The sequence below is a fragment of the Schistocerca gregaria genome, chromosome 2, assembly GCF_023897955.1.
Source record: "Schistocerca gregaria isolate iqSchGreg1 chromosome 2, iqSchGreg1.2, whole genome shotgun sequence".
In the NCBI taxonomy this organism is placed as follows: Eukaryota; Metazoa; Arthropoda; class Insecta; order Orthoptera; family Acrididae; genus Schistocerca; species Schistocerca gregaria.
Genome location: NC_064921.1, coordinates 267,110,344 through 267,131,021, shown reverse-complemented (window position 1 = coordinate 267,131,021; position 20,678 = coordinate 267,110,344). Strand labels below are relative to the sequence as shown.

At 38.7% G+C, this 20,678-nt stretch overlaps 1 protein-coding gene across 3 annotated transcripts in view; it reads left to right on the top strand.

The window, feature by feature from the left end:
* LOC126336851 (S-formylglutathione hydrolase) overlaps positions 1 to 20,476 on the top strand; it is a 49,020-nt gene extending 28,544 nt beyond the window's left edge. Inside the window, exons 1-6 of one of the 3 annotated variants that reach the window (XM_050000943.1) lie at positions 8,181 to 8,295; positions 8,376 to 8,446; positions 8,523 to 8,710; positions 8,787 to 8,976; positions 19,167 to 19,389; positions 19,504 to 20,476. In XM_050000943.1, coding sequence (XP_049856900.1) covers positions 8,376 to 8,446; positions 8,523 to 8,710; positions 8,787 to 8,976; positions 19,167 to 19,389; positions 19,504 to 19,701 — 870 coding nt within the window. In that variant the 5' untranslated portion in view covers positions 8,181 to 8,295 and the 3' untranslated portion in view covers positions 19,702 to 20,476. Of the gene's footprint in view, positions 1 to 8,180; positions 8,304 to 8,375; positions 8,447 to 8,522; positions 8,711 to 8,786; positions 8,977 to 19,166; positions 19,390 to 19,503 lie in introns of those variants that run through there. The other 2 variants (XM_050000944.1, XM_050000942.1) reach the window with 2 other exon arrangements.
* The last annotated feature ends 202 nt before the right edge of the window (positions 20,477 to 20,678 follow it).

Genomic DNA, 20,678 nt, shown 5'->3' with positions numbered 1-20,678 from the left:
CAGTCTTTCATAAAACATCAATAACTAAGAATTTGTATTTGAAATGGAAAGAGGAATTTCGCTCAATATGTAATTAGAAACAAGATGATGTGCATTATTCATAAAAAATGATGATATTTTTTATAATTATGAGATGTAGATATTTCAAATTGAACAAGGAAAAAAATCTTATTGTGGAGATTTGAACCAACATACGAATAACCGCATTTTGTCCACATTCCATTACACTACGGACTACGCCAAATGTTTAGTGAGGGTTTCCACTATCGACTATATTTATATACACTACTGGGAAAACTTCAAAGCCGATTATCTCCGTAAATATATGAAAAACATTAAGAACACCGTATTTCTCGGCACTTTTTAACCGTGTTCCACACGCGTGTTTCACTATGGTACAGAAAGCAGCCTAATCGATTTTCATAGTGCGCATTAACAGCGCATCGATCAGAGCACAACGCTGCAGAGGCTGTGACTATACACGAGTTTTGAAGAAAAAAAAGTAGCTAAAGCATGATTAATAAAACGTTGATGGCTGTTAATACATTTGATTTCTTAGAGTTTCATTTAACGTAACTTAGTAATAAGATATCTAATACAGAAGTAGGACCCACTTCAAGAGCGTAACAACACCAGTGTACGTGTGCTACGGCTTCTGACCAATCATCACGTTTGTGTTTGTTTACATCAGGTTTATCCTTATGATGAACGGATTATAGAACTCCTGTAAATCTTTACAGTCTTTGGCCACATCATTCGCCCATTGAGCAGCATCACCCCTGGGATGTCCTTCTACAAAAGAAATTCGTTCTGGAGTAGACCAGGATATCGATAACACATCCCATAATTATTCCTGTGTGAATAGTTCCGGATGATCATTTCTGAGCGGATTTAAATAACTAAAATGCCGACAATAAACAAAAGCAGCTTCTGCTGAAGTAACAAGTGAATGCTGTAACACAGTTCTCGACAACTTACATATGTCCTTGTCAGTTTTATCCAGTTTCTCGTCAACTAATGTATTATGCGCCAATTGCTATGTGTTGAATGAGTCATGTGCTATTCCCTCAGCGCCCAGCATGCGACCCTTCTCAGTTATGTGTTTCTGAAACTTCGGTGCTTTGATCAAGCATTAATCACTGACATTACTTAATTGTTGGATCATTGCCTGCTCATGGTCTGAATTCTTTTGCTCAAATTGCTGAGTGAATGTACAATCTTTTCACTATCTTTCATTCAAATTCCTTAGCTCATGCCTTGCCATTCTTGAGCACCTCATTACGAGCTTTTGGAAACATCTTCTTCAATTTTACATCAACATGATGCTCTAATTGTACTCATCCATGTCACACTTTACCTCGAATTTTAGCTGCATCATGAAAACTGACCACTTCATTACACTTACTTCTTTCTGTTTGCAACTCTGTCTTGAGATTACCTAACGTTTCAATTAGAGACAACAGTAAAACATTTTGGCAATTCAATTTATAATTTTCAGTGGTTCCACTTTCACTGGTTCTAATGACAATGTACTTGGAGATTCTAACCCCCCTTTCCTCTTCATACAAAACTCTTGTCGAATCCATATCAGGACTGACAACTTCTATGTTCCTTAGTTCCCTCTTAATTCTATTCATGTCAGTTACACGTGCTATTTTACCTTGTGAAGTAGTATCTACTGTGTCTTAAATCCTACATACTCGGTTGGCAACTATACCACATCATTCCATGCCCTTTAATGGCTAATGAACCATTTTCAAACATGGTTGTCCTTCTCTCGGCTGTTTAATGAATATGGGCAATAAATCTTTGGTTAATAAAAATAAAAATTTCATCACACAAACCTTCCCGAATAATTTGCTCCAGCACATTAAATTTACACAAGAAGAAAAACCAGCCATACCATCAGTTCTGCAAAGTAATATCGAACAACCTGCATGTGACTATAAGTGACAATCTAACAGGGTTTGCATGTCTTAATTTCGACACAGATACTACGTGCTTGAAGTCCAGCCACACAATCTCGAGATATTAAACTTACCAGTCCTTATCTGTGATGCAGTTGCGGTAATGCTGTGCTCTCATCTAGGCACTACAATAATATTCGGAAAGGAACTGCTACCATTAAAGAAAGAACAAACCAATCTGGTAAAATCAGCTATATTATTGAGTCTCTTCGCTCTCCAGTTAAGGTGATGTACAGAACATACAGGATTTGTGCAAAGTAGACAATAGCAGAAATCAGAATTCAGGAACCTTGCGAAACTCAAATTAATCCAACTGTCATAACAATTCCGACCTACCGAATTAAACTATTCGCACATAATATTACCATTACTTTGCTGCTGTGCTATGCAGGACTTAAAACATGAACGAGCAGGATCACAAACGTTATCTACACATATTAGTTAATTTTTCAATCGTTTTATTTTGTCTCAAATCAACACGCTTATTCGTAGATAAGATGAGCCACTAAACCTCGTAAACAGACTTTCTCTTCTTTCTTCTTCTTCATTTCCTTTTTCTGTTTCCTTACGCGATCGGCATGGTGTTATGGATGTTGGCAATGGTAGTGACAGCTGTGTCTGGCTGCCCTTCCTAACACCACCGCTTTCCACGGACCAAATTTATGTACCACATCTGTCTGCATCTAGAGTAAACCTCATGTTCAGGTGTGAGGGTTTTCTAAAAGTTAGCATAGCATATATCTGAGTAAGACGTGGGACCAGCCCTATCCAAAAACCACGTCCAGGCTGGCCAGCTGACAAGTCCTTGTCATTAATCTACGAGGCGGATTGGATACGGGGCAGGCTCGCCTACCCGAATCCCCAAAGTGTAGCATTAAAGTGTTCGTCCATCCATATGGGTAAACCTCGTAAACAGATGTTAATAACATAAAACGTTGGTAGGTCTTTCATTCAAGCATACAAGGTACATTATTTCAGGTCAAACAGTTGCTTTGCTGATGGGTAATCCGTGGACAGATACTCTCGTTTTGTCAGTTACTACAGATTTTCTCCTATACCAATCTTGTTATTCAATGATAATTTTAAAAGTAAATTATCGTAATCCAAACTCATGCTTCTCCGAAAATTCCCTTGACATCAACTTGCATTACTCTTCTTGTGGATTGAGCACTATCGTTGGAATCACAAACGATGGCGGTCGAGTTTAGGCTTACCCTGTGCACCTACGTTAGATATTCTCCAACAGCCAATGGGCACTCAGGAGTGTTCTGAGCGCTCTGCTGTGAAGGTCGTACCTACTGGAACCATTAAATATGAGTGTATCGAATTATATAGTAAAGCCTTATTCCATCTGTTGCGAGTTTCCGTAGCTGATGGTGGTGGTAAGTGACAAATTCTACACAAGCAAGTTATATACGCTTTCATCAAGCGCGAAGCAAGTCTATGCGCGTACCGCAACGTCTCTTGGACCCGACAACAATCCAATCCTCGTCCTTTATCGAGCTGCGCGAACCGCCATCTTTCGTGGTTTGAGGTAGAGTGCCTTCTCAGGTGGCAGCTCGACTATATGCGTCCATGAGAAAATTATTCACAACGCTTCTTAAACAGTCTGTTAAAACGATAAGAAGAAAGACACAGAGATTTATTCTCCTATCAATGACGAAATCCTTGCGATCGACAGCAGTCTTGGATCGGGCCTTTCACAGGAACCTCCCTAGAATTTGTCTGAAGCGATTACATTTAAACCATACGAGGCCTATGTTGAATCGTGGTACACAGTTCATTTATTAAGCCCAATATGCTGGTTACACAGAAAACAAATCCAATACTCGAAACCAAGTAAAGTGGTATTCATCTATAGGCTGGAAGTGAGAATCTGTCCGGCATAACAAAACTCGAAAAGTCAAATTCCGTTGCAGTGGTCTTGCATAAATAACAGCACTGATCAAGGGCAACAGGCAATTGGTCCTCCGATAGGCGTGTTGGCACCTGTATCCGACTCACAGAAGGTTACTGCATCACGTGATTCTACATGATGCTGGGAGGCATGATCCTAGCTTGTAGAGCACCTTTCAATGATCTGTGTGCAGCTGGTGGGACAGCACGAACCCGATCACATCTCTCTATGTCCGAATAGCTGGATACAGAAGCATATACAGGGTGTTTGTTTTAACTTGAGACAACTAAATATCTCGAAAATGACGCATAGTATGAAAAAAATGTTCTAGGTGAAAAGTTGATATCAGAAAAGGGAACATCTGCCTGTGCTGCAACTTGTCACCTCCTAACCACCCCTTCTGCGTGGGTGGGGTCAACTGTGTGTTTTAAAATAGGAACTTCCGATTTTCATTGCCTATTTGGTTTCTACACCAAAAAATACATATAGATTATTCAAACCACTGTTTCCCATCCGTGGTGGATGGCACTGTAATCGACAGATGTCAGGTGCGCGTCTTTTTGCAAATAAGAATCGAAACATTTGATTCTGTATTTCATTTACGATGTAAATGTAGACCTTTGTGTTTTAACGGTAGATATTTATGTTCGAAATATATTGTGTTGCAAATTTGGTGGCGTAGTTGTTGTTGATGTTGTGATCTTCAGTCCAAATCCTGGTTTGATGCAGCTCTCCATGCTACTTTATCCTGTGCTAGCCTCTTCATCTTCGACTAACTACTGCAGCCTTCTTTCTGAATCTGCTTAGTGTATTCATCTCTTGGTCTCCCTCTACGATCTTACCCTCCACATTTCTCTCCATTACTAAACTGGTGATCCCTTGATGCCTCAGGACATGTCCTACCATCCAATCCCTTCTTCTGGTCAAGTTGTACCACAAATTACTCTTATCCCAATTCCATTTGGTACCTCCTCATTAGTTACGTGATGTACCTGTCTAATCTTCAGAATTCTTCTGTAGCATCCCATTTCAAAAGCTTCGGATCTATTCTTCTCTAAACTGTTTTATTTACTTTCAGAAACGACTTCATGACACTTAACAAATTTATCTTCTTCAGAAACACTTTCCTTGCCATTGCCAGTCTACATTTTATATCCTCTCTACTTTGGCCATGATGAACTATTTTGCTGTCCAAACAGCAGAAGTCATCTACTACCTTAAGTGTCTCATCTCGTTTCCTAATCTAATTCCCTCGTCATAACCTGACTTAATTCGACTACATTCCATCATCCTTCTTTTGCTTTAGTTGGTGTTCATCTTATATCGTCCTTTCAAGACAGTGTCCATTCTGTTCAACTGCTCCTCCAGGTCCTTTGCTGTCTCAGAGAGACAGTGGCAAATGTCAGTGGCAAATGTCAAAGTTTTTATCTCCCTGGACTCTAATTCCTACTCCAAATTTTTCTTTTGTTTTCTTTACCACTTGCTCAATGTCCAGATTGAATAACATTGAGGATAGGCCACAACCCTGTCTCACTCCCTTCTCAACCACTGCTTCCCCTTCATGCCCCTCAACCCTTATACCTGCCATCTGATTTCTGTGCAAGTTGTAAATAGCCTTTATATCTCTGTATTTTACCTGTGCTACCCTCAGAATTTCAACGAGAGTATTCCAGTCAACATTGTGAAAAGCTTTCTCTAAATGTACAAAAGCTATAATCGTTGGTTTGCCTGTCCTTAACCTATATTCTATGAGAAGTCATAGAGTCAGTATTGCCTACATTTTCTCGAATCCAAACTGATCTTATAAGTTTTTCCATTCTTACGTAAATAATTCGTGATAGCATTTTGCAGCCATGACTTATCAGACTAATAGTTCGGTGATATTTACACTTGTCAGCTCCTGATTTCTTTGGAATTGAAAGTTCTATATTATTTTTGAAATCTGGGAGTATTTCGACAGTTTCATACATCTTGCTCACCAGATGGAAGAGTTTAGTCATGCCTGTCCTTCCTGAGGCTATCAGTAGACAGAATGTCATCAACTACCAGGGCTTTGTTTCGACTTATGTTTTTTCGGTGCTCTGTCAAATTCTTCTCCCAGTATCATATCTCGCCTCTCATCTTCATCTATGTCCTCAGTCATTTCTATAATACTGCCCTCAAGTACTTCTCCCTTGTATAGACCCTTTATGTACTTATATTCTTTCCGCATTGCAGCTTTCCCTTCTTTACTTAGGACTGGGCTTCCATATGAGCTCTTGCTAGTCACTCTTTTCTCCAATGGCCTCTTTAATTTTGCTGTAGGCTGTTTCTATCTTTCACCTAGTGATTCATTATTCCAAATCATTATATTTGTCCACTAGCCATTCCTGCCTAGGCATTTTGCCCTTCCTGTCAAACTCATTTTTAGACACTTGTATTCCGTTTTGCCTATTTCTTTACTGCATTTTTATATTTTCTCCTTTCATGAGTTTCAGTATCTCTCGTCTTTTTATCTATTTGATTCTCTGCTGACTTCACTATTTCATCTCTCAAAATTACTCATCCCTCTTCTACCATATTCCTTTCTGCCATTCTTGTCAATCATTCCCTAACACTCCCACTGAAACTCTCCACAACCTCTTGTTCTTTCAGTTTATCCAGATCCCATCTCGTACCTTTTTCAAGTTCCACAGTTTTAATCTACAGTTTATAACCAATAAATTGTGGCCAGAGTCCACATCTGCCTCTGGAAATGTCTTACAATTTAAAATATGGCTCCAAAATTTCTATCTTACCATTATTTAATCAATCCCACATCTTCCAGTGTCCCCAGGTCTTTTCCACGTGTACACTCGTCTATCACTATTCTTAAACCAAGTGTTAGCGATGATGAAAGTATGCTCTGTGCAAATTTCTATCAGATGGGTTCCCCTTTCATTCCTTTCCCCCAGTCCATGTTCACCTACTTCTTTTCCTTCTCTTCCTTTCCCTACTATCGAATTCCAGCCCCCCTTCACTATTAAATTTTCGCCTCTGTTAACTACCCAAACAATTCCTTGTATCTTTTGTCTATGATGGCAAAAATCCTGGCTCCATTTGCAAAACATTCTTGTTACATGTCACAAGTCGGGATTCCTTTTATGGTGTTATCCTATCTGTGAATAATGAAACAGTAAAACAGTATAGATAACATATAACCGCTAATTAAAAATACATCAGAAAGGTCAAATATCACTTTGCACCATACTGCACAATGCACTTTGATCAGTCAGTCTCATGGTAGCCCCACATCCTTATTGGTACAGATACCGTAATCATTTAGTTCATTTTGCTGAAGGATAAGTCAGTGTATAACAAATATAATACTGTATGATTCAAATTTACATTAATTACACTATTTTTACATTAAATTATAAGATTATAGCGTATATGGGGCATCTGTTGTACAGGTAGACTGATACTTGTACTACAGTAACATTTACATGGTGGAGCATTAATGTACTTAAGGATTACTAACATTTATGTAACACATCACTGAGGCACAGGCACATCTATTTAGTGTACTTCCTGAAGAAACTTGTGCAGACATCCTGAATTGGGGTTTCTGTGGTATTCTAAATTTTCTAAGGCGAATGCCACACTGACTGATTCCATTGATTAGATCATGGACAATTTCCTGCGCTATTATCACCGAATCCTATCGTATTTTGTTTGTGTTTTGTATTATATATAATTTATTTATCGTATATAGCATGTCCGATACTGTTGCACTGAATTTTCGAAGAACGAATAAGTAAATAAAAAATAATAACAATACATCCACAACAGTTACAGACATACAAACTGTAATGAAAACTGTAAACATCTTTGCCTGTGATCTAATCTGTGCTGTTATAAAGTAGATAATTTCCTAAACAGGTGAATGGCACAGACTCAAGCATTAATTGATTCCAGAGAGATAGATCAAGATTAATGTACATGCCACGTAGTTTTCCTCTTCGTGTCAAATAAATTACGTCAGTTAATTTTGAGCTGGAGACAACTCGCACTTCACAGCTTATTTTTTCTCTTCCTGTTTTGCGCTACAAATCCTGTTTTAAAAGTTTGGGATTACTAGTGCGTCTTGGTTTAACGACTTCTCTAATTAAATCTGTAAATTTATTCAATGATTTACCAGAGTTGAGTATTCAGGCAGTTTAGCTCAACACCACAATCACTTAGCTATTTAATTCTATTTTGACGCAGTGATACCGTATACGATATCAAAAACTTGCTGATCATGATCCTTCACAGATATTAATATACAATTGCAGATGATTAGTCTGGGACTTTATCGGAAACGTGTGAATCGCTGCAGTGCGGCCGATTCGAGTAGTGCTGCGCTATAATATCACTGGTTCGTGGGGTTGGGTTTGTTGTTTGGCGTGTGCTGTGTTGTGCGTGATAAATGTACGAAGGTAACAGTAGGCTTTAATTCATCTTTGTTTTATTGAGTGGAGACGTTAAAGAGATCTTGTTTGCTTTTTCAGATGCCAGAACTAATTGAGGTATCGAGTAATCGTTGTTTCGGCGGGTATCAGAAAGTATTTTCTCATGAGAGGTAAGACGTCGTTTTATTTAAGCGAGTGGCATGCGTAATATTTATCTTGTTTGATCACTGTGATTTTATGTGATAGTTCCGAGCTGCGATGTCAAATGAACTTTGCTGTTTACCTACCACCGCAATCGGAAGAACGTAGCCTGCCAGTCATATATTGGTTATCTGGTCTGACCTGTACGGAGCAGAACTTCATTCAGAAGGCCGGTGCTCAGAGATACGCAGCTGCACATGGAGTAATAATAGTTTGTCCAGACACTAGCCCTCGTAAGCTGCCTTCCAGATCTGCACAACATCTTTTATGTAAAATAATTGTTGACTGACACATAATATTTTATTACAGGGGGAGTGAATTTGCCCGGTGAAGGTGACAGTTGGGATTTTGGTAGTGGAGCTGGATTTTATGTTGACTCCGTGACGGATCCATGGCAAAAACACTACCGAATGTATTCGTATGTCACAAAGGAACTCCCAGATATAATAAATACTAACTTCCCTGTGCTTGCAGATAAAGTGTCTATAATGGGTCACAGGTAATTAAACACAATGACTTTTATATGTATCTCGGATGACTTTTATATGTATCTCGGAAGAGAACTCCCAGATATCATACATGCCCTGTGCTTGAAAAACACCATTAAATAATTGGACACAGACAGTAAAGAGAGAGAGAGAGAGAGAGAGAGAGAGAGAGAGAGAGAGAGAGAGAGAGAGAGAGAGAGAGAGTGAGTGAGTGTTTGTTCTATTTGACAATATGCCTTTTGATGTAAGCCTTGGAAATAATGTTCTTTGATTGCTTTATTACTAGATCTGCATCATTTACCAGTTATGACTGTACAGATACTCAAGATTACATACATGGACGTTTTTACAATTTTTTTATGTGATAGCAAGGAAAGTTTTCACAATGAAGACATATATAACAGATGAAAGCATTATTTTGTCTAATCACTTTTGAATAATTCCCCAATACAGGTGGAGAACATGTGCAGCATTTTTTTCTTTGACAAAGAAGGGTGGCGTCATCAGCATGGTTGTTACAGCATATATCACTGACATTAATAAGAAACAGGAGAGGTCCAGTGATAGATCCCTGGGGTCTGCCATGCTCCAATTTTCATTCTTGGGAGAATGCTCCATAGGCTGATACCATATGTCTTCTGTTTTCAGGATCAGATTCATCAACTTCCTGGCAGATTAAAACTGTCTGCCAGACCGAGACTCGAACTCGGGACCTTTGCCTTTGTGGGCAAGTGCTCTACCAGTTCTGAGCTACCCAGGCATGACTTGTGCCCCATCCTTGCAACTTCAGTTCTGCCAGTACCTGATCTCCTACCTTCCAAACTTCACAGAAGCTCTCCTGCGAAACTGGAAGAACTAGCACTCCTAGAAGAGTGCAGAGACATGGCTTTGCCACAGCCGGGGGGATGTTTCCAGAATGAAATTTTCACTCTGTAGTGATGTGTGCGCTGATATGAAACTTCCTGGTGCCCACGAAAGGCAAAGCTCCTGAGTTCGTCTCAGTCCGGCACAAAGTTTTAATGTGCCAGGAAGTTTCATATCGGTGCACACTCCAATGCAGAGTGAAAACATCATACTGGAAACACCCCCGGGGTGTGGAACAGCCATGTCTCTGCAATATCCTTTCATCCAGGAGAGCTGGTTCTGCAAGTTTCGCAGGAGAACGTCTGTGAAGTTTGGAATGTAGGAGGTGAGGTACTGGTGGAATTGAAGCTGTGAGGCCTTTTTCCTTTTTTTTTTTTTTTTAAGAATAATGCAACTGTAAGATCTAAGCCTGAATCTGGAATATTACCCATAGTACTTGTTTGTGACCTAACAGAATGCTGGATGAAGACATCAGGACTACAGGAATTTAAGGCAGAAGTAGATTTCTTCCTGTGCACATTTCCCAGATTCGAAACTGTTTGCAATAACGTACCCAACAATGCTGTAATACCAAAAATAAATGGGCCTGCATCAGTCATTGTTATCAGTTAAGAGGTTTCATTTCAGTCCACTAGTCTTAAAGCCAACATTGCTGTTTGACTCACTCATACTAGATGACAAAATGCTATGTGTTGCATTTTCTACAGCTCGAAGTTCTTTTCAAGTGTTTTAAAACGTATTTTGGCAGGATCTGGCTGTAGGAGTTTGTGGGGAGAGTCAGAAAATACACCATATTATATAAACTAGTTTTGTGCAGCAGTGAGCATTAAGCATTTTCAGAAGTTGCTTCTCAAATCGAGATGTATCGTAAGGATTTCAGTGAGAGAGAAGGCTTTAGTAAATGTCTCTTATAAATTGAGTTCCATTTCTTGTGCAACCCATAATGCCAGTGTGGCTTGTACTGAGAGAAGTATGTGTCTCGGTTAATGGTGCAGTCAGTTGGCTCTCTGTCAGAAGCCTTATGCCTTGTTTCATATCGATTGTGTAGTAGTCTGTTTCTTTACAGCTGATGTATGGTATGGAGGGTTGCTGTCATCCTTACTGTGCTTGGTCTGCTATGTTTAAACTTGAGCCACTGTTCCTCTGCATGTTCACACCCAGAACTAACATTTTCAAGTTCTCCAGTCAGACATGATACTACCACCTCTTTATCTAGTTAATTTCAATACGGACATCATGAAAGAGGTCAGGTTTGTTTTTGCCATTAGCTGTAATATTTTTTCATCATGAGTAGGCTTCTGAACTATCTCTTGTAATTAGTTTTCAGATAATGCATTTAGTATTATTCCACAGTTATCAGCTGTATGGCACAAGACAAGTAAGTCGCAGCGTAGCTGGTCACAGAACCTTTGAAATCTCTGGTTCAGATCATCCACTTGGCTCAGAGGCAGGGTCTGTAATCTGTTCTGAGGACATTGCTTTAGATCGTGAACTGTGTTGGAATTCTGTGAGCAGAGTTAGTCTTCACAACCTTCTTTGCTAGTCACTGAAATGAAAAAAGTTTGACCTCGGGCACGGACAGTTTGTTCTACTGTGTTCAAAATGCACCGTCTTCACACACTCAACACTCAGAATACTATTATCAAAAAGGGTACCTTGAGGCATGTAGGAATATAGCAACATTTTAAGAAACACTTTATAACAGAGAAAAGCAACCCAAGAGAGAGATATTTGAAATATAAAAAAATCAAACAGTGGAAAATCCAAGATGGAATAATGACATTACGAAAAAGTTGTATTGATAGTCACCATATAGTGGAGATGTTGAGTCATAGAGAGGCACAATAGAAGGGCTACTAAACACGTGAGCTTTCAAGCCTTCAAGAAAATGGACAAAACATGCGCTCCCCCCCACATATATATATTCGCATAAATGCAGCTCACACACACACACGTGACCATTCTCTCTGGCTGTGGAGACCAGATTGTGAGGTACTGTGCATGGTGGTGAAGTAATCTGGGTGGTGTGGGTGAGGAGGAGGCAGGGAAGGAAAGTGAGAGCAGGAGGTAGGTGGGAGACAGTGAAGTGCTGTTTGTGGGAGCATACTGCCCACTTCATTTAAAATTGCCCAAAATAAAGAAATCTCGTTGCCATCATGTCACAGATATTTGTGAAAATTTGGTGTAAGAAAGTACATAAATAGAAAATGATAAAATAATTTTTTTTCGGTTTTTCTTAGATCAAACCTGTAGTCAGGGGCCATTTTGAAATGTCTAGCATTTTCTCCATCTGGCGTCAGTATGAAAGGTAGGTTGAAAGTTTTTAACTACAACTACTCCCTTATTTATAAATCAATTTAGTTCAGTTTGGTATCATTAGAAAGCTGAAAGGACCAACTGTATCACTAAACTATAAAAATGCTGCAACTGTGCATATAAATATGTGCAAATCTGTAATTAGTCATTAAAAAAAAATTACAAACTTCATCAAAATTGCAAGTTTCACCATTGTAAATTCTGTCTCAAAGAATTCCTATTGTTATACATTTCAGCATAAAAAAATCAGAAGGGTTTTTGACCTGTTTAATCATTTAAAACAGAAAGAACATAAATAATAATATACACATTTCATTTTGTGACTCTTCACAAACGATGATCAGTTCTCATAAAACACATTCATAAAATTCTAAAAAGCATTCATTCTTCCAAACAAGTTTTCAATGGACAATAGTATGTCTGATTCAAAAGTATATAAATGACCAGTACTTGTGCTTGCACTAGGAGCAGGCAGAGTCATTAAAATGTTTTCATAAGGTATACAGCAAACATCAGTGTGAAGTGTCCATGAATAACTTAAGGAAGGGCCACTTGGGCTCATGAACTTGACTTTTGTATCTCTGTGTTCTTCACTTATCTCTAGAATTTTTCCAAGCCACCACTGGTTATCTTAGATAGCTGCGACAAATCTTTCTTCTTTAATTGTGTTAGAGCGGTTTTTCACCATCTCAGAATTCAAAAAACTGCCTCTATCAGCAATTTGTTTTCATTCGGTGGTTTGAAAAAATGATTCACTCTTGTCACAGGAATGGTAGAACAAGTCTCAAATCCTTTTTGTAACATGTTTGTGAACTTTATCTCCTCTGTTGTAACATAAAAGGTTTCTATTTCTGGAATATGAGTTTTGGCAAATGTAAACATCTTTTGGGCTTAAGATGTCACTGTCATATGGACACCGTAAACTTGCTCTTCTTGCTAAATGTTTAATAGTACCACCAACTCCATCACATGCATTTTTGCCATGACTAGTGGCAAAAAAATCCCACACTGCAGTTACACCTTGATCTTGCTTGTGATGGCACAAATTTAAAAAAATTCTTAAAGTTTTTATATTGTGCAGAACTGCCATCACTGAAGTACATAACATGCAGAATGTGTGGTGTTCCAATACATAGGTGAGAGCAATTTTCCGGAAAACATAGAATGTGTTTGTATCATGCTGCAAACAGCCACTTATACTACACAATAACATTGACTTAATGCAATCATCTGTTTAAAAAAGAGAACAAAAGGATAAGGGTGACTTGAATGTTCTGCCAGTGAAATTCATGTTCAGCATCCTGAAGCAAACAGGTATAGTTCTCGGCAAAATCCACTATGATGATGCATGGAGTATCAGGGAGGTTTTCTTTGCTTGATTTGAAGTAGTGACTTAGAATTTGATACATAATGATGTTGTGTTAAGTTGAAGTTTTTGCCTGAGATACTCAACAAATTCATTAGTGTCTCCACTGTAGTCGATCAGTTTGCATCAGTTGTTTGAATAAAACATTTTCACAATCTTGTAAGGACTCCAGCTTCATTAAAAAATTGTGCAGTTCATATTCATCAGGACACCGAGAACAGTGATGCAACATGCACTCCTTGTTTGTCAGATTGCATGCAAGTTTTTGTAGAAGTTCAGTATACGGTTCTTTCACATGTGCAGCATGCATCAAGTTTCACGTTTTGGTGATACGTGCATACACATATGTTATGCATTCCATGACTGCTTACAGTAACACATTCTTTTGGACTAATTCACAAAATTTAGTAAAACCAATCTCTGAAAGCCAAGTATACATCTTTAAGATTATGTACAATTAGTCTTTTGTTTTATACAATCTTTTTGCCATTTTCTGAAGGGACAGACAGACTTAAAAAAAAAAAAAAAGCAGAAATGTAACTTATATCATCTTCACAGTAAAAATTGTAGACATATTTTTCCACATTCTTACCTATTCTGTGTCCCACTTTATAGCTCCCTTTTGGCAAAATACCATCTTCTTTTAGCGGTACCCTCGATTTCTTTACCATGTATTCAGTAGTGTTGAGAAACATTTGCATTTTATCCTGTACCCCATGAAGCTGGTGCTGGCGTAAGTATTTGTAGTCTTTCTTCAACAGAACTTCTGCTGAATTTCTGTTTAAGTTTTTGCATTAAAATATTACAGTCTGTACATTCAGCACTGCCAGTTTCTTCAGACACATTTTTCACTGGAACATGTAGCACTTCTGATACTGTTTGCTGGAATTTTAAAGCTAAGCGCCAAGACGACTTGGATCGAATGTCTTATGTAGATGCCTGTCATGTGCTCTCTTGGTAACCTTAAATGGGGAAATATCAAGTAATTCACAACTTTCATTAAGTTTTTGAAGAGCTTTAGATGGCTGTGCTGTATATTCTTGATATTCAGCTTCACATTCATCCATTCCTTGAAGGTTATACCCCATAGGAGATAAAATGCCCTTGTGGCATGTTATGCACAGCTTGGTGACTGGGATAAGTACAAGGGTTTTATATTTCCTCGCCATGGTGAAAGAAATGTGTTTCAAAGATTTCTTAGCAGTCATTTTACCATGCTTGTTAAAAGGGCCACAGCAAATTCTTTGTCATCAAATGTTCCCAAATGGAGCCTTTTCTGAGAAGAACAAATATTCTCAATATTTTCACAGGTGCTTCTTAGCTTCAATAATTCAGGGACATATCTATTAAATGAAGCTCTACACTGCTACTACTTTTCTTTTGACACAAAACCTGAAGAACATTTGCTTCCATTGTGATTTTTAATCAACTGTGTATGTTGCAGAAAAGAATTGGATGGTTTGAAACTTTTTCTTGTTCTCTAATTACCAGACAGAATGGCTACTTACTTAAGAAGCACAAAATCAAGACGACAAAAGTCCTTCAGATACATAAAGTGCACGCGCACGCACGCACACACACACACACACACACACACACACACACACACACACACACACAGCCTGTGTTGCTGCTAGACTGAATTTTTCATTTTAGTTTCATGTGTTGTTGATTAGCTATTTGAAGCAATAATTATTACAGCACTAGTGAAAAAGTATAAGATCTAACAACAGAGGACAAACACTCTTCTGACTCTTTTTATGTTGAAAAGTATGACAGTAGGAATTATTTGAAACAAAAACTCAGATGGTGAAACTTTTGAATCTGCTGGGTAAAAGACCTTAAATTTAGAAAAAAAGGTGAGAAATAAACATTAATTACAAATTTTCAAACATTTGTTGCTTAGACACAGCACTTAAATCATTTTTATATTATAGCTCTATTCTTTTACTTTCCAATGACACCAAATTGAATAAAATTGATTAATAAATAAAAAGGTTATAGTGGTTACAAACTTACAAGGCACTTTGTTTCTCAACGCCTGTAGGTAGAAGGGGCCCCATATTTCAAAATGGTCTCCTAATTATAATTTTGGTCAAACTCCAGAAGAAACATTTTAACCCTAATACATTATGTACATTCTTACACCAAATTTTCAGAAAAATCTGTGCTTTTCGCATCCCGCAACTACCCTCCCGACCTTGTACAGAAGCAAATAACCAGAGCCACTTCCTCATCCCCTCAAACCCAGAACCTCTCACAGAAGAACCCTAAAAGTGCCCCACTTGTGACAGGATACTTCCCGGGACTGGATCAGACTCTGAATGTGGCTCTCCAGCAGGGATACGACTTCCTAAAATCCGGCCCCGAAACGAGATCCATCCTTCATGAAATCCTCCCCACTCCACCAAGAGTGTCTTTCCGCCGTCCACCTAACCTTCGTAACCTCTTGGTTCATCCCTATGAAATCCCCAAACCACCTTCCCTACCCTCTGGCTCCTACCCTTGTAACCGCCCCCAGTGTAAAACCTGTCCTATGCACCCTCCCACCACCAACTACTCCAGTCCTGTAACCCGGAAGGTGTACACGATCAAAGGCAGAGCCACGGGTGAAAGCACCCACGTGATTTACCAACTGACCTGCCTACACTGTGACACTTTCTATGTGGGAATGACCAGCAACAAACTGTCCATTCGCATGAATGGACACAGGCAGACAGTGTTTGTTGGTAATGAGGATCACCCTGTGGCTAAACATGCCTTGGTGCACGGCCAGCACATCTTGTCACAGTGTTACACCGTCCGGGTTATCTGGATACTTCCCACCAACACCAACCTATCCGAACTCCGGAGATGAGAACCTGCCCTTCAGTATACCCTCTCTTCTCGATATCCGCCAGGCCTCAACCTCCACTAATTTCAAGTTGCCACCGCTCATACCTCCCTGTCTTTCAACAACTTCTATGCCTCTGTACTTCCGCCTCAACTGACATATCTGCCCGAACTCTTTGCCTTTACAAGTGTGTGTGTGTGTGAGAGTGTGTGTGTATGTGTGTGTGTGTGTGTGTGTGTGTGTGTCCTTTTTTTCCCCTTAAGGTAAGTCTTTCTGCTCCCAGGATTGGAATGACTCCTTACCCTCTCCTTTAAACCCCACATCCTTTTGTCTTTCCCTCTCCTTCCCTCTTTCCTGAAGAAGCAACCATTGGTTGCAAAAGCTAGAAATTCTGTGTGTGTTTGTGTGTTTTATTTATTGTGCCTGTCTACCGGCACTTTCCCGCTTGGTAAGTCTTGGAATCTATGGGAAAAATATATTTAAAAAAAAGTATATTAAAAAAAGAGGTAAGTCTTGGAATATATAATAATATATATATAGGGCTGGGGGGCTGGAAAAGGAGAGACACAAAGACTCTGAGCAGACTTGGGGAATAGAAGGCTGTGTAGTGCTGAAGGATTGGTGAGTGCAGGACAATGACTAACAAAGATTGAGACTAGGAGGGTTATGTGAAGATAAGATATATTGCAGGGAGAGTTCCCATCTGCACAATTCAGAAAAGCTAGTGTTGGTAGGAAAGATCCAGATGGTGCAAATTGTGAAGCAGTTATTAAAATGAGGAACATAATTTTTAGCCGTGTGCTCAGCAACTGGGTGTTCCACTTGTTTCTTGGCCAAGATTTGTTGGTGGCCATTCATGTGGACAGTCAGATTGTTGCTTGTCATGCCCATGTAGTAACCCACAAGCTAAGCTGCAACCACTATGCTTTGTTCTATGTGGATATGATAACCAACAGGCTACCTGTCCGTTTGCATAGCGACCGACAAACTGTAGCCAACACAATGCTTTTTATTTTAGTGACTGCTTAACAGCCTATGCCATCTGGATCCTTCATACCAACACCAGCTTTTCTGATTTCCACAGGTGAGAACTCTCCCTGCAATGTATCCTATAATCACATAATCCTCCTGGCCTCAACCTATGTTAGTCATTGTCATTCACCCACCTACCCCCTTTACTGTTCCACCCCAGCACTACATAGCCTTCTATTCCACAAATGCACCCACAATCGTTTTACTCCTCCTATCCTCTTCCACCTGGCACCACCCTTAATCTAACCTGCTGACTGCACCTAGCTGTCGTAACCTTGTCCCTGTATGATCCCACACACACCATTTACTTTCAGCCACCCATACACTACTATCCCTCTTCCTTACACCCCTCCTCCCCGTCACAGTCTGTGGTCAGACAATGGTCATATTGTGACTATTCCAAAAGAAGGTCTTTTGGCCAAAAACTTATGTGCTTAGTGGTCTTTTTGTCTGTGAATCAAGATCTCTGCTATATGGTGAGTAGCAACTATCCATTTCATAATATTGTCATATTATGAAAAGCGTAGATTGGTAATTACCATCTAGCGCAGGTGCTGAGGCACAGGCACAACGAAAAGACTGTCAAACAAAGCCTTTGGCTTCAGCCAAACAGGCCTTCATCAGAATTATGTAACACACACTCGCACGTGTGTGTGTGTGTGTGAGAATGCAACTATTGTCATATTTGAAGTACATGTAGTTATGTTTTTGGTGATTGAGATTCACATGTATTCAGAGAAGGGATATGATGATGTACTAGAGAAGTCTACATACAAAAATAGATTAATGGATCAGCAGCGACTCAAAAGAATAACACTGCAGCTATGTACCCTGTAATTGTTCACAAGAGCAGAAAAAGGGGTAAACTATTGAATAAGAAAGAACTTACATTTTGAGAATTACTATACATTAACACATGTTCATTTATTGCTGTGTTGAGGAGAGCAGAAAAATGTGGAAAAATGCTAACATAGTGCTTGTATATTGAGAATGATGATTATTAACACCAATTCTTTTATTGTCATGTTGAGCTTAGGTTGGAATGAACAATACAAACAAATCGCTGATGGATTTAACATAAAATTATCCAGTGTTACATTATTATCCATGTGGGGCAGTGATGCTGTGTTATTGAGGTTTTTACTGTTGTCTTTAATACTTGTAGTTGAAGATTAGTCATCAGATACTAATTAATGTAGTGTGCTTTGTGTCTGCCGTCAGTTTTGATGCTGAACAATTTTTATTTATTGTGGGAAGGTTTGGATGGCTCACAGTAGTGTAACTTTTTTCTTAACAGTCTGATCACAAAATCATCAAAGAATTGTAATAGTGTTGTCTGTTTTGTGAAGAGCAAAAGTCGAAGATATACAAAATGTGTTCACACTTCTGATAATGGAGATTGTGTTACCTGCATATTCTCCTGTATTAACTTTAGCCAAAGTATAATAAGCCTTTGCAGTAAAGATAATGCAGACTTTATATCTATGTTGAGCTGTAAGAAGGAATGTAATTTAAAATATTTTGAAATCTACAGTAGCTTTGATACAAAGTCTTGCAGCTGACTAATAGTCACTGACAAAAAATAAAGTTTCTATATCTTTTTTCTTCGGTTAAAACTGAACAGTGGTTAGTCATTAATAAGTGTGATGGCCATGAGCTCTAGTAACAAAGCATAAAACGAAACTGGTAATAGTAGGAGAAACTTTTTGGGGGAATAAAATAATCAGCTGACATTTTGTTAAATATATTCTGAACATAATTTACACGACACACTCATTTTTACTTTGCAGCATGGGTGGTCATGGGGCACTGATTTGTGCCCTGAAGAATCCTGGTAAATACCGCTCTGTATCGGCATTTGCACCCATTTGCAACCCAATAAATTGTCCCTGGGGAAAGAAAGCATTCACCGGCTATTTGGGAGTGGGTAACATTCTTGAGTGGCAAAGATGGGATGCAACTGAGCTAGTCAAAAACTATGATGGACCACCCCTTGACATTCTAATTGACCAGGTCAGTACATGTAGATATTTTTGTCTGTTATTTTGGCATGTGTAAATTTGAAAACCTTATTTTGCTCTTGGTTGGCAGTAGTAGCAATTAACTATTTCTGTTTTGTTTTGGTAGGGTGTGGAGGACCAGTTCCTGAAAGAAAAACAGCTGCTGCCTGAAAATTTTGTTGCTGCTTGTCAGGAATCACACACACCTGTAGTGCTCCAAATGTGTGATGGTTATGATCATAGTTATTACTTCATTGCTTCTTTCATTGGTAGACACATTGAATTCCATATGAAACATCTCAATGCAACATCAACTCTTCTGTGATTGATTTGTTATAAATACATTGTCCTGCTTGGCAAGCTCAATTGGGAAACTGACACCAAGTGTATCATACTTATTTTGCAGCATGTGTGTGTCTTATTTGGGCTGTATACTAGTGATTGCAACAAGTACAAGTACTATTTTCTTTTCATACTGCTCCTTTTCTTCTGTTATCAACCTGCATCCAATCCCCATTCATGTTCCCACAGTATGTCAGTCTAAATTGAGGGCTGACCTCAGTAGCTATTGACAGTAGAAACAGCTTGTCAATTACTAAATAAGTGTTGTGTCTTCCTCCCTGGTTTCCATCGTTAATGTTTTCCCATTTATTTTGTACAGTGATTTGTATTGCTCGACCTAAGAGATCCCAAATACAGGATTTCTGATTCAATACTAGTGAGCAATGAGTGTCATCAGTAATTATTTTGTTGTACTGCATTTATGGTCTTGAGGGGAATTTATAGTGAAACAAACTCTGTAAGGTTAGGCTGTTACAACAAAATTCTTCTTACTGTATGGAATAGTGTGTTCAAATGATGTTTGTGTAAGAGAAGAAAGTTTTCCTCTTCCATTTGTATATTTTGTGGTAAAAACAATAAAGAGATTTAACTGCATATGACAATGATGATGATCAAGAAGAGAACCTATCTCTTTTATAAGACTATTTTATGTGCTACTTATATAAACTGTTAACTACAGTATATAGATTTACAGAGTTTTGTTACAGTCTGAAATAGTTGCTTTGTTTATGGTAAATAAAATGTTTCTGGCATATAAATGGTTCGTAATTGTACCCTATATATCACTAATAAGACTTAAATTTCATACAGTTACCTGAACACCAAAGTAGAAGTTAGAATTGGTATTCTGTATTTAGACATCCTGAATACGTAGCCTGATACACACACTATTGGTACTATTGGCAAATGATACCACTTGTGAAAGTGAAAAATGTGTTTCTAGCAATTTTATTCCTACAG